The following is a 14,765-nucleotide window of genomic DNA, read 5'->3' on the forward strand; positions in this document are numbered from 1 at the left end:
GGCGAAAGTGCTTAAAACAAGTTATCAGAAAGAAGCAGACACATACCTTTTAGTGCCCAGTCGTAAAACAGACCATTCAACAGGACGGTAGTGTCATCTGGGATGTTTTGGACAACTCCCCGAGTAATTTACTTAAGCGGTATTTCTGACCCCCCTTCCCCCCCAAAAAAACACTCCTCTCTCCCGACAAGCTTCAGGATATCTCTTCAGCTTTGGAGCAAATAGATTAAATTATTGATAGTGGAAATTGCATGGCTGAGGTAATGCACTCCCATGGCTGCACGGCTCCTTTGGAGATCGCCTGAAACTGAAGTTGTCGCATGCCGAGACGCCGCCGCCGCAGCACCACCACGGAGATGAGAGACCTCTGGAGCTGAAATGAGGAGCCTCTTTGCAACTACAGTAACTTTACTACAGAATGACGCTGCAACATGTGACCTGCCGCTGGCTGACTGCCTGGTCGCATCCAAACTCCTGTTTAAAAAGCCCCGAGGCGGAACTATTAATGCGCGTTCAGTGTGCATTATGTATTATTATTGTTTATCTGCATAAGCCGTAGCCTGCAAAGGAAGCCTCCTTCTTCCGTATTCTTTTTGTACTCAGCCTAAAAGAGGTGGCATTTTTTTTAGAAGGTTTTGCGTAACAGCGCGTCTCCACCAAGTCGTGATACACTGCGTGCCATTTACAGATGGCCTATTTGTGTAAAATTAGACATCGGAAAAATTAAAAATAAGCATTTTCTGTTACGGGTCTCGAAATAGTGTCGAGACTGGGTAAGTTATATCAAAGAAAGCTTAAGTATTTGTGTGAAGGAGCCATTTGCGTGCCCCTTTCACATCATTTAATCCATCTTGTGTTAGTATCCCTGATATAACATATGAAGAACCCTCTCATTTTCTTATATAAACTAGATTTTGGTTGTAATTCTGATGCTATATACACAGAATAAACCCAAATCCAGTATAGGATTATCATCTTATAATTTAGCTGCTGTAAAATGGCAGTGTTGGATGCTAACAGGCACAGGAGGGAGGTAAAGATGAGAACTTATTGAAAGCAGTTCTCCTCCTTGCTTTTAAAGTGAGCCATCTCTACAACAGATGGATGGCTCCCCTGCAAGGTGCTCTGCAGTGTAGTAACCAGCTTTCATGGGTTATTATTCCCAAAATGTTAACCTAAGCAAACCACATCATATTTACAGGGAAATCTTGGACCGCAAGGCTGATTTTGATATTGTTTCTCCCCTTGGTTCACTTTCTTTAATGAGGCAGAATTCAAGTGAAGATGTCAGCCGAGGCACAACCTTTCAATGGGTGATGAACGTTTGGAAATTCCACCTCTGATGAATACGAGAGCGAGCATAATGGAGAAACAGAAGCTCATTATCCTTGTGACTTGGCCTCGGTCCAGTGCAAAGATTTATTGTGATGTGTTGGCTATATTGCCATAATGATTCTTCCCTGCACAAGCTTATGAACTGGAGAGCTCATGTTTGGCATGTAGCTGTATGGGAGTGGATGCTCACACCTGCTTAATGAGTCACTCCCACCTCCAACACCCAGGGAAATGCCAAGATAGATATAGCCCTCCCCGAAGGCTCACAGGAGGTGAGGGCAAACTCTAGATGACAAAGAGTTGCATCAGCAATCACTGAGCGACATGACTCCAAAGAGGATAAAAAAAATGCACACTGCACAAGGGGGCTGTTCCAAACAAGTAATTCATAAATACATCACCTGGCATCTCATTAGAGGAGCAAAAAACAACAACATGGTCTCTCTCATTTCTGCAAATACAGCACAACTGAAGGTGGTTTATCAAGAGAAGTTGTATGGCTTGCACGTGTTTGAGGCTGGATTTCTGAATGAAATCCACACAATGCCTAATATCTGCAAGGAAATAAGGGGTAGTGGGGAGTATTAGAAGCCCTTTGACTCCTCCAGTTGAGGACCAGACTGAAGCATGACATTGTTGACCTAATACAAGTCACCCATGAGGTCGATTTGAAAACCACTAAACCATCATTGGATCTTGTTGAGGTTTGAGATCTCTGAAGATGAAATCTTCTTTTGATGTCGTATGGCAACTTTTCATATGCTTTAGTGATCAGAATGACAGGCGAACACATGTAATTTGAAGTAGCAGTTGGGTAGTTCTCTCCTTATATCTTCCCAGCTCACGACCCTTTTTGCTGTTTGGGCTGCAGGAAGAAGAAGAAGAAGAAGAAACAACCACAAGACCTGACAACACGACCCACTTGTATAACCTTTCAAAGCTTCTCTCGCCAAATGCAACACGAATGCTGACAGGTCCACACTGCCGAAAGCTTCACTTAACAAGTAGAATTATGCCTCCTTGCATGAGAGAAGGGGACCATGTAACACAGGCGAAATGACTTTTGCGAAATGTCATTTTCACCGGGGATAAAGCAAGGCGATGAGGGTATTTTGATCAAAGGGAAATTGCATTGCTCCTCAAGGAGGCAACTGAGAAAACATTTCTTTGGATGGAGGTTGTGTGACGTCAAAGGAGACGAGGAGTGAGCTGAGTGAAAACTCTAAATTGATAAAGTCAGTGCAGGGCCTTTTTTGAAAAAGAAATAATCAGATGCTGGTGTGAGGAGTTAATGTCATCCCTCCTGTGATGACAATAACCTTTAATGTGATCATGAAGCAGACAGCAGACTGGGTTTCTAAGGATCATATATGGCCTATAGACTCCTCCTTCCCACACCCTCATTCAGCTGATACATTATTTCTATAGTGGCAGACTGCAAGTCACTCCATAGCCTGTGAAGCCTCTGTCTGTTTTCTTGCCTTCTGCCCCCCCAACACCACACTCCCCCATCACTAATGTTTGCTTCACTGCTTATAATAAAATATTTTCTATTTTAAAAAAGAAAGCAGAATTTTAAAAAATGCTAAGCAAGAGAGGATGCACAAAATTAAAACCCTGCCTTGATTTGCTATAGAGCGATTTCCTGCCACCATATGGAAGCAAAAACGCAATTTTCAGAATAAAGGCCTGAAATTAGATACTTTAAATCAACCTTACGGGCCAAAGCCGGCTCACTTTCCGTCTAACTGGCACTCAGGAAACAGCATTAAAAAAAGCTGTTTTGATGGCTTCTGGAAGCTGTCTGAAATCACTGATGTGCTGCATGTTCACATACTGCTGGGAGACACACGTGAATGGTTTGCCGGAATCGTCGAGCATTTCCTGTCACGCCGCGTCATGCATCCTTGTTGTCCCGCAGTGGTCCGTCATATAAGATGTCTTTACAGTAAGAATATTCCAACTATGTATTAATAACTCATCGTGGGCTTCATCGCTGCGAAACCACAGTCACGCTGCTGAATGACGAATAACTGGTAATTAAATGTTCGGAATAAAGGTTCAAGGCTTCGCCTCCTGCCAGAACTTGTTTAAACAAGCCTCTTAATTGGATGAAGGTGCCAGTGATGAAGATGACGATGATGTGGTGACTAAAGCAGGAGCAGCAGCGGGGACAGCGACGGTGGCGGCGGGCGATGTAGCCTACATTTTCATAATGATTAAGATGATTAATTTTCAATCTAAATATATCGTGACGTACGCCTCTCTGCGGAGCCCAGATTTTCGAGATCTATACACCCCTGCCCCCAATAAAAGAAAAATAATAATCAATAACCTATTTGTAATTTATATCAGACATCAAGCGATTGCATTTCATGAATGAAAGCGGGGGGGGTGGAAAAAAAATCCGAAATCCGAGTTTTACTGGGGGACAAACGTCGCCCATGTCTATATAGGGAAAATGGCATTTAAATCCGGATTTTTCCACAAAGTGCAGAATTAATGGCGTCGGGGTAAAACAAGAAAGAAAAAGAAAAAAAGGAGAAAAAAACCGACACACAAAGACCAACAATTACATGATGGAGAAAAAAATAGTAGCTGCACGAGACAATCTAACACGTTAATAATGCTGTCTTTATTTCCACCCAGGGCGTTTCTTTTTCTTTTTTCCCCGTTTAATTTAAAAAAGGCCCATCCGAAAGAATTTCATCGGATTTTTTTTTTTGCAAAGAAACCTACCATCAGGTTTGTTTTTGACGCCCACCCCAACTCTGCAGAGCTGAGAGTGCAGAGAGAGAGGGGAGATTCTCGGTAAAGATAACACACGCGGAGACGCACGCACACAGGCGCGAGCGCACGCAGGCGCACGCCCGCACACAAACACGCGCAGCCCCATTTATGGACTGATCCGCTGACGTACATTGCAGAAAAGTGCTATAAAAAAACCTTCATACATACAAAGTGTGTCGTGCCACCCCACAGACCCCTCCTAACCCGCCTCCGCTCATCCCTCCTCCTCCACCCAACACGCCCACGCCCACACCATCTAATCCCACGTCTCGATGGAAAAAAAAAACAAAACATAAATAAATTAGAAAATAAAAATAAAGCCACGGCCAGAAAATAGAAATAGAAAAAAAATGCTTACGTTTATAAACAGTGCAGTCGGAGGGGAAAAAAGATGGTGCAGTAGAAAAGAAAAGAAAAGAAAAAAGGTGAGACAATGATAGCATCTGTGAATTAAAAAAAAACATAAGGCCAAAAATTTCTTTAAACTGTCACAATTCCCCCGATCTGTCATCCAATGAACCCTTCCTTTCGTTTCGTTCGGCAAATTAATGATTGGTCGTAATTTGTGCAATCAGCGGGTTTTGTGGCACTGATGCCTGGAATGTGGCTATTAAAGTCGCGTCGCTGCCTTTATTAAAGGAGCATTTTTATGAATGTCGGGTTAGCCTAATAAGTAATGTGATCTATTTGGGTTTCAGCGTCTCATAAAATGAGGAGTAATAGGTCATAATATGCGGAAACCGATCTGGGCGCATTACATTGCTGGGTTAAAATTACGGAAAACGCCAGCAGAAGAAGAAGAAGAAAAAAAGGAGGGGGGTGTCCCATAATTCAAATGTAATTAGGGATTTACTGGATACTTTCATATTGGAAGTATTTATTTGAAATCGCAGCCCCCTGCACGAGAAGTCTTGATTAAAACAGGACTGCCAGTGGGCGTTGGGGCTTTTCTCTTCCCATGCTGTTGTTTTGCCATGCAATTGCTTCGACTTGGATCAGAAATCTTAAATCTTTGACCAAAGGGGGTGTGAGTGAGAGAGCCGGGGGGGGGGGGGTAGACAATATCCACTGCTTCTGCATTGGTGCGAGACGAATTTTTTAAGGCTACAAGTCCTTCAGGAGGGCACAGAAATAAAATCTCAGGGCAGTTTTGGGTGATGATCATGTAAATCAAATAGGCGAGATGAGTGATGCTGATTGCTTTAATTTTAAATTACACAAAAAGAAGAAGAAGAAGAAAAGAAAGCAAGCGAGAAAGAAAGAACGAAAGAAAGAAGCGATGCTTCCCGAGCAATTTCCTCTCAAGCCATTTTATCTCTCACCATAACGTTCAGCCATAACATCTGTCAGAGGATGGACTTTGACCACGCCCATCTTTATTGTAATTTCACACAAGAATAAAGCGAACAATTTGTACACAGTAAATGAGCCTCGCTTTGGCAGCAAATCACACGAATCTAAAAGGGGCGAGGAATTATTTATTCTACCCCCACCGCCCTTCGCTTTTTTCTTACAGTTAAGGCTTTATTTATCTTTTATTATCACTAATATTTTTATTCATTCGTAGCCTGCAGTCTGACAGGTCGACACAGAGCCGTGTACGGACAAAGAGGAGGAGGAGGGGAGGAGGAGGGGGGTAGGGTAGCAGGTGAAGTGAAAAGCACCTTATGAATGAAACCGTGGAGCGGTCGTAGTAAAAACACAAGTGATTTGATGGCGATGACGGGAGGGGGGGCTATGGAGGGAAAAGGGGGGGTGCTGGCGCGGGAGGGGGGGGGAGTAGGGCTATTTTTGGTCGATAACAAAATCCGGAGGGTTTGACATCAAGACAAAACATGAATGCAGCAGACCAAACAAGAAAAATAAGCACAGATAGACAGATAGGTAGATATTTTATGATGTGCACGAGCATCAGTATTCCAGTTCGTGCTGAAAGTATCACTGCAGCGTCTTAAGTCCCATATTGGGAGCATGATTAGGCACAACGCAACGATTACGCAAATTGTGTTGCAGCAGTGTTCGGAAACTCCAAAAAACGCTTCACAAAGCTCCCCGCATGAACGTGCACGCACCTATATTTTATTTAAAAAAAGAAAAAAAGCTTAAAAATAACAATAAGTTCAGGATTGTTTTTTAAGAAAGAAAGAAAGAAAGAAGGATATGCTCCGCCGGGTCTTGGTCACCTGGATCGTGCTTCATTTCGGACTTATTTCGGTTATTCATGTCCACAATGAACACACTGCAAAAGACGAAGGGCTGCATGCTGTAGTTTTAAGTTCATTTCGGAAAAAAGCCAGCCGAAGCCTCGTGAAAAAAGCCGACAGGAAGAAAGGATTCACACAAAAAACAATGGATTGTGCTCTTACCTTTATAAGGGCTGACAACCACTATGTGCGTGGTTAGATCTCCGCGACCAAGACTTGCATGTCCCAAAGTTTAACGCAGTGTGGGGGGGCTTATAGGTACCGAGAATGTGATGTGCAAAAGACCAGACGCCCTAACATTTCAACTTTCACAGTGCTCTACAAAAAAAAGGGGAAAAAAAGAAAAAAAAACACATCTGAAGCACGAGCTCTTTTAATGGCAAGCGCTTTTCTTTTACCCCCTTTTTTAAAATGTTTTCTCTCTCTCTCTTGCTCTCTCCCTCTCTTTCTTTTTAGAATCCGGTTTATTTTCCGTTTACAGACCACAGGCTCCTTCAGAATAAGCTTACCAAAAGTTGAAAAAACAATCCCAGGTTTGGCAAAGGGGGGCTGGGAAAAGAGAGAAAGAGAGTTGGCGTCCACTCGGCGTTTTAGTCCATGCACGACTCCGGTGCCTCTGTCCAACGTGCTGAAAGCATAACACAGCCAGGGTAACTATGAGGGGCCAAGAAAATAGCTATATACTTTTTTTTTTGAGTGCCCACTTTAAACAGCTCTTTTTCACCCCCCTACTCAGCTTGCTTCCTCGCGTCTTGTCACGTGTATTTTCCCACCCCTTGCCAAACCAGTCCTCTTAATATTTGATCACATTTTGGTCGGACATTTCCTCCCAGATAAACAGCACCTATACACCACAAACGCCGGCTCAGTTCGCTCGCCACAGAAAGGCTACACTCTTACGCCAAATTGTAACCGGCAGCGCTGATACTGTGCCCCATTGTTCTTAATGTCATGCTTATGACAAGTGTGACAGCCAAGTGGCACATGTTGCTTATGTTATTTAAACAAGCATGGCCACCGCTCGCAAAAGGCAACATAAATGCATGCATAAAATATAAACCCTTCTCTGCCAGCACTCAGCCCTCCAAGGCAGCCTGTACAGCCCACATCACATCCACACACAGCGCGCAGACACAATGTAATATTTCCTTACCCCTCTCACTGTACCGGCATATCCTGAGCAGAGAAATGCCACACAATCCTTTCTCACACAGGCTTTGTCAACATCAGCCTCATCAGACATGGGTCTCGATACTGAGTTTCTCAAGTAGAGTCCAACCCTTCCAGCAATGCGTTGCCAGACTAAACAGCAAGCACGACTATTTGCTGGTAATCATCCCTTATATGCTGTGTGTTTCCATTGCTACTTACCATTTTCCCCTACGCTGTCCTGGAGATAGAAGTGTCTTAATATCCACTCACTCCAACAGATGCTGGTAGGTAATGTGTCTTGTTTGAAGTCATCATATGAGAACTTCTGCTGTGCTCAGTAGATCGCCCACCACTTCGCTGACTTATGAATCTAATAACCCTTTGCAATATCGGCGTGCTTAAACTCTGTTAGGCAACACCTTGGTGGCTCTACAGTAAAGACAAATATCAACAAGGCTGGCTTGTCAGAAAAGCTTGTACAGATATACGTAACACCCTCGCCAGGACAACGCCATTAGGGGGTCTTACGTGATTGAAATAAGCGACGGCAATACAAGTTTATGGGGGGCACTCGCTCCTGACTGATCGCCTCGTTCACCGCCTCAAATCTTTAAATCCGCATCGAGGAACAACGAAAGAGACATAAAAACTTCTGAGACATTTCTCGATTCACGTGTTTGTGTAATAGACTGTTAACTCCCTCTTTGGCGAAGGGCCATGGGCCTATTACGCATACGCACAACTGGTCATTTAGATTGTTCTTACGGGCGATGCGCAGCGGGCTTTTTGTCTTTCTTTCTTTTTTCCCCTCACAAAACAAATAGACATTTACAGCGCCCCGGTGTCTGCTTGTCAAGTTCTAGAGGAACTTGTTGCTGCTCAAAACGAAACCCCCCTCCGCCCTTTTCTTCCTCCCTTTCCTTCTTTCTTCCCCCTTTTCTGCTGGACCACACTCCGTCTCTCTCATATATATATTTACATATATATACACATATATACTTACACTGTCAAACTCTGCTGAAGTGCTGCGTTTCCCCCCTTCAGGACAGAAATAAATGTGAAAAAAGTTAATCCACGTCCTCCGGAAGCGTTATTACACCGAGAGAAGCGACCACAGTGCGTGAAGTCACGGATGATACTTTTCGATCAGGAATATCTGGAAGTTCAAAGGCGAAATCTGTTTTCAGTAAAATTCCATCAGTTACACTGCCAACACTCAGCCATCTGATTGTTATGCAGTGACGAAGCGCCGTACTTGCAAGTGAAGCCCCAAATGTACTAAGTAACATGAGTAATAGGTGATGCCTGACTCTTTGCCAGCATCCCAAACTTTTTGAGTGCGTGTGTAAGAAAAGTGTCATTCTGTGCTATGATCTTTTTTTTCGTCTTTTTTTTTTTTGGTCATAGCTTATGGAAATAACGCTGCATGGGTGGCGCGCTATTGGAACCTGTAGGCGTGCTTCTTCAAAAGAAAAAAAAGAAAAAAAAAGAGACAATAGCACCAATCTAACAAATCTTTGGACTTTTCTCTGGAAACAAACAACAAAAGCATTAAATCCCCCCCCCCCCAAAAAAAAGCTGCTCATCAAAGTGTTTCAGGTACCTGGATGCCATCCCACCCACACCTGCTGCTCTGATACTGCTGTTCGCCTTCACGAAGGGGAGTACATGTGCCAAAATACGCACTGATTTTAATATTGAACCTGAAGTCACATTTCTCTGTTGTCAGTGGCACTTGTCAATATTGTACCAAAACTTCTGACACATTCAAAAAGTCTTTTCTTGGCGAGCGGAGCTGATTCTAATCTGGTCTGACTACGCATGTAGCTACTGTGTCAGCCTGCTTGTAGAGGCAGTGGCCAAAAACAAACAAACAAAACAAAACAAAAAAGAGAAGTTTTTTTGTGGTTTGTGTCAATACATTTCTGCCTCAAAGACACAAGATGGCATAATTAGATAAAAATAAAAAACATATATGTGTGTTTAATCATAATTATTACTGGGCAAGAAAGATGTGGTTCTCCGTGTACCAAACAGGCAAGCAGTGCTGGACTTAAGAGCCACACATAGCTTATTATCCTTGAACTCGGTCCTCGCAGGCTTTTCACACAGGGGGCTACTCATTACAGGCGACTAATAAAAGGCAGTGACATGAAGAGAGAGGTAACACATATCAGCCCGGGTGAAGACAGCACGAACAATTCCCCCTCTTTTCTTTTTCACCTTACATGATTAAATGATTAGGATGTATGTGTCCCCATCACCTCGCAGGCTCCTACCATCATCCTACTCTCAGGCCTTTTTGCTTCCTGACGTGGTAACTTGACTTGCTCCTACTTGTGATGTTGTTAACACTTCCTCTGCTCCCACAGCTTTTCGCAGACTCTGTTACTGACTCATGCTCGTCCCTTTTCCACTATCCGTGTCCTCCCCCGCACTCTTCAGCACAATATCTTATCCGAGTCCGAGGTCATAGATCAATCACTTCATCCCCTGGGCTGCATATGACTGCATGGCATTTTGCTCTATGGTCTGCCAAGATACTTCACCTCTTTTGAGCTTACTCTTGGAACTTATAAGAGTTTGAGTGAAATATATTTTGGCACAGGGAGTGTTATTAAAATGTGTGGCCAACGGGCTGCACCTCGGGATAAACACGGGGGAAGAATGTGCACTGTTCCGGCCTTTTCGAGGTCTGTTAGGAGGTACAGGTGTTGGTGTTAATCGGATACAGGCAATGCAGCAAAGAAGATGTAGGATGTCACAATTATAGCAGAAGCAGTCGTGGTATCTCTTTTGTGATTGGCTCATTACCACTTGTTGTTGTCATTGTTGCTCTGTATTTTTGTAAACCTGTCTTTTAACCTCCTGAGCTGCACGCAGCTTTTAAGATGTAACTGTGTGTAAGATTTTGTCCAACCTTTTTCCCAAGGAGCTTCCAACAATCTGCCCGTGAATGCCTGAAAATGACTCTCAGCTCCACCTCCTCAAATGACAACTGTAGAAAAATTAATCACCAAAAAAAAAGAAAGGGGGGGGGAGTATTGTTAAAGCCATTTTAACACTGCAGTCATCATGCACCCCTGTTGACATCTGCTAATCACATTTGGGGCCCATTGTGGTCTCTGGAATCATTACTAAAATGCAGAGTGCCAGCCTAAAAATTTTGAGTCTATAAGCACTTTCCTCCTCCCCCTCGCCGTAATGACAACTATTAAGCGAGGATGGATCCAGTCAGGGCTGTGTGTATCATTACTCTGTCTTAATCTTTGTTCCATAAATATTGATAACAAGAGCCCCACGTCATGCGTTACTAGTACCTGCTGTTAAAAATAGACGGCTCGCTGATGGCAGGTTATCTCTTACTGTCAGATCCCAGTGTATCTCTACCTCTTGTATCTACAGGAAGTTGAGCTCTGGGACAAACAAAGAGCAGACAGAAAACAACAAATAGTCTGATTACACATGAGTACATCAAACCGCCGGATCTCCTGTCTCCTCTGTTTACCGAAAACAAAATACAACTTGTGGAAAATAAAGTGCCAAGTATTAAAAATGAAAACTACGGATTTGTTTTACAGGAACGCACAATCTCATAACGAAGCAGTCAAAATAGCTTAATACAGTCACCCTGTTGACAATGTGCTTCATGCTGTACATCTGTCATTCTGTAGTGCAGCTTCATAATATTTCTGTAGCGCGTGGAATTAATTATCAGGCTCGGTTGATGACTCAGAGCTCAGGTCTTCAGAAAGTAATGCAGCCCGTAAATAATCGCCCCTACTGCCACCATACTTCACACTGATAGCGAGCATTGCGTTTGTGCTAATTTCGCTGGTCTATGTATAGTGTGATGGACAGTGTTAGAATGAATGATATCTGGGTTGCCCCAGTGGCTAAGCAGGGGCCGAAATTGAACCGAATGAGCTGCTGTGACATTGAGGGGGTTTCTATCTAGCTTTGCTGCCTACACTGTCATCCATCTTCTTGTGACCAGTTAAACACCAGGTGACTGTGTAAACTCTGCCTTTAGGGCTTCGGGGAGGCGGAGGCGGAGGGGGAATCTGGAGCACCGAGTGTGACATAGAAGTACACTGATGTCTTAACTCTGACTAACTTCCGTCTGCTCAACAGCCTGGAGTGGAGGGTGCTGCCTGTCTGCTGTTATCTTTATTCCTGCCCTGGGTGAGACGTGTAATCCGGGCCTGCCACTGGACTAAGAGGCTGCTGAACTACAGCGAGCACAATGAAAATGACTAAAATAATCTAGAAGGTGTAAGCTCAGTCTCCTTTCTTGGTCAACAAGAAAAGTGAACACAGAAATATGGATCTGAAGTCGTCTCAGATCAAATATTGCCCCAGGACTGTGACTTATTCACGGATCAAACGAGGGCTCGTTGCACTGAGATGAGATTGTGTGTGTGTGTGTCTGTGTTTGTGTAAGCCCTGAATGTGTATGGAGTGGTGCGAATTTGAATAGCTATATTTGCATCTTGTTGCTTAGCCAAAGGCATTATTGGCTCCCAGTGGTCGTGACCTGAAATTTTGCATGCAAGGCAACCTTGCAAATGGTAGCCCCTTTATGATCAGCCAGATATTGCACAGTGGAAGTATGAGCCACTGACCTTCAATGCAGCGCATACATGTAACACTTGTCGACACAGATGTTCACATTTCATGACTGCCTTGGCTTCTTCGGTTCCTCTTCTGAACTCTATGAGAAAAAGGAGACACAGTAAAATAAGTGCAGCTGCATTAAAAGTATTGTGAATGTTCAGGCGGATTTGGCAGGTTCGGTCATTAATATTTAACCCTGATGGCCGATATGTAGTCAGACATGCTGGAATGTAACAAAAAAGGAAGGAAACGATGGTAGTGACAAAAAAAAAAGGAATAAAATAAAAATATCAAGTGTGTGGTTATTTTTATAGGTTACAGATGTACAGAAGTCGTTCCACAGTAATATTGCACACATACTCAGGAAGTAGGAGGTAGATTGTCTTCTCAGATATTCACTTTGTGTGACACCGGTGAGGTGGACTGAAGCAGCACAGGCTGTTGACCTTGTAATGGATTTCTGAGTCCGACTTTGAGTTCACAGGCATCCTCTTCTATTTGCAAGAAAAGAAAACCTTTTTTTTTTCATTGTTTAGGTTTCCAGTATAGCCACCAGTTCCTTACAGTACAGTTGAGCGTAAGCCAACATAAGCAGTACCACCAGTCTAAACTCACATCGGCATTATTCGTTCTGTAAAACAATCTGTTTTTATGTAAAAGCCCTTTTCTGACCCCTGTACTAAAATGTCTATGCGATGAATATAATCTTTATCTGCTTAAGCACTTGTGGGCGCCCCCAGGAATGGAAGGGTCAAGAGTTTTTAGCTCTTTTACTGGTCGTCTGCTATAAAAGACAGCAGCAGCCTGCAGAGGAGGTGGATGCTCGTGACTTGGACGGCTGGCAGTTCAAATCCCCGGACTGACTGACAAAAGCTGTGTAGGAAAGCAACGCTGCACTCTGCTTCAAAAGTGACTCGTCAAAGGGCGGCTGCGTGGAGTTACTTAAGTCCCAGCTGTTTGGTAACAACAGTGTAAAAGCTGCGGCTGCAGATGTGAGCGCGTGAGCTTTCTCTTCACCTTGTCTGGACTCATTTTCAGATTTGAATCAAGCTCAAATTAAGGCCAATGGCTCGCTGATTAAGCATCAAGCAACATGTGCAGCAGCAACTTAAACAGGTTGTTATTCTAAAGGTAGAGCCTCAGAACATTTGAGATTTATAGCTCACCCTTGAGCACAACACCTTTTGCTCCACAAAGCCCATACACTACCTGATCTGGAGCTTTCCGTGATATCTCTTCATCAGTGGATCTGTCTACTTGTCATGCAATTAAAGATCTTGCCTGTTGTTTGCTTTCTTAGTACTTGGATGACTTGCCAGAATAGGCTTATACTGAGTAAATGGCTGTCTATGTTTATGAAGAATACTGAATATCTAGAGATTTTATTTGTTTTTAACGTGCGGTGTCTGCAATAAGCACAACATCATATTATATTTGTAAAGTTTAAAATGGTGACAAAGCGGACAAAATAGCACCAACCTGCTCCAGTTTGTTTTACTAAGCTAAACTGACGCCCTGACCTGACAGCACAGCAACTAAGCATATATGCCCAAAGTCCCACTCCCCACCATCCATCCCCCAAAGCCAGACAAGATACCCCATTACAGTTGACAGACAGACAGTAGGCACAAAGTTTAAAATAATGGTCTTAAAGGGAATAAAAGCCTTGCAGTGACTGGTGAGGGGATTGTTAAGGATAATACAAAGGAGTGGGATTTCTTGTGCATTTGTCTGAGAGGGATATCCCAGCCAAAGTTTCTCTATACATCAAAGGGCCGACACAAATAAAAGCACACTTGTCAGGGGCGAACAAACTGCCTCCTTTGTGTCTTCTACCAACCAAATTCAGGCGCACAAAGCCTTTGGATGTACAACACCGCAAAGAAGACATACTATTCAGATGACATGCTTTGCTCTCTGGTGGTTTGCTGTGTGCTTTTGTGTGCCCTTGACCAGGACAGATATATAATATCACTGGATCAAAATCCTTTCAGTCCCTTTTACTCTCGTTACACTCCCTCCCCCATACACTCCACTATTCTTTCTTTCCTTAAACAAAGTAAACTTGATGCAGCCAGATAACACTTGCAGCCCTCAGGCCTCATGTCCAAAAATGAGTCTCAGGTTCATTCTGGCTTTTTTTTTTTTTTTTTTTACAAACTATGGTCAGACTGCATGGCCACGTCAAATCTTTGTTTGATTTCTTCTAACATCTGCCAGATATTAAAGTCCTGCAGAATAAATTCTTATCGCTCACAAAATATTTCCATGCTATTAACAAATAAGAAGAAGGAAGTGAGATGAGTGCGTGTGTATCATTTATAACTTGCTTTCTTGCTTTCATCAGTCTTTCATGAACTAAATGTTATTTTTTCCTTACAGTGCTTCAATTAAAACCCACGTCTTACACCACCCTGTATCATCCAGGTAATCCAGATAATTAACTGGGCAGAAGAAGCTGCACTGTTAACCTAAAGTTATGTTTATAAAACCTTTGTATGTAACCTTTGTATTTCAAAATACTGATCAAATGAGTGTTGCCTCTTCCTGCCTTGAAGATAGTTTAAAAAGAACACAAACAAACAAACAAACAAACAAACAAACAAACAAACAAACAAACAAACAAACAAACAAACAAACAAACAAACAAACAAACAAACAAACAAA

General features: G+C 43.0%; 1 protein-coding gene across 4 annotated transcripts in view; it reads right to left on the bottom strand.

Annotated features, from left to right (window-relative positions):
- Nucleotides 1-8,075, bottom strand: part of bdnf (brain-derived neurotrophic factor) — a 14,139-nt gene extending 6,064 nt beyond the window's left edge. The window contains exon 1 of one of the 4 annotated variants that reach the window (XM_005724258.1): nt 7,701-8,075. In XM_005724258.1, the coding sequence (XP_005724315.1) occupies nt 7,701-7,703 (3 nt within the window). In that variant the 5' untranslated portion in view covers nt 7,704-8,075. Of the gene's footprint in view, nt 1-46; nt 368-6,491; nt 6,644-6,838; nt 6,962-7,700 lie in introns of those variants that run through there. The other 3 variants (XM_005724261.1, XM_005724260.1, XM_005724259.1) reach the window with 3 other exon arrangements.
- Between the last annotated feature and the right edge of the window lie 6,690 nt (nt 8,076-14,765).

The sequence above is a fragment of the Pundamilia nyererei genome, unplaced genomic scaffold (assembly GCF_000239375.1).
Source record: "Pundamilia nyererei isolate P.nyererei 1_Seehausen unplaced genomic scaffold, PunNye1.0 scaffold00011, whole genome shotgun sequence".
In the NCBI taxonomy this organism is placed as follows: Eukaryota; Metazoa; Chordata; class Actinopteri; order Cichliformes; family Cichlidae; genus Pundamilia; species Pundamilia nyererei.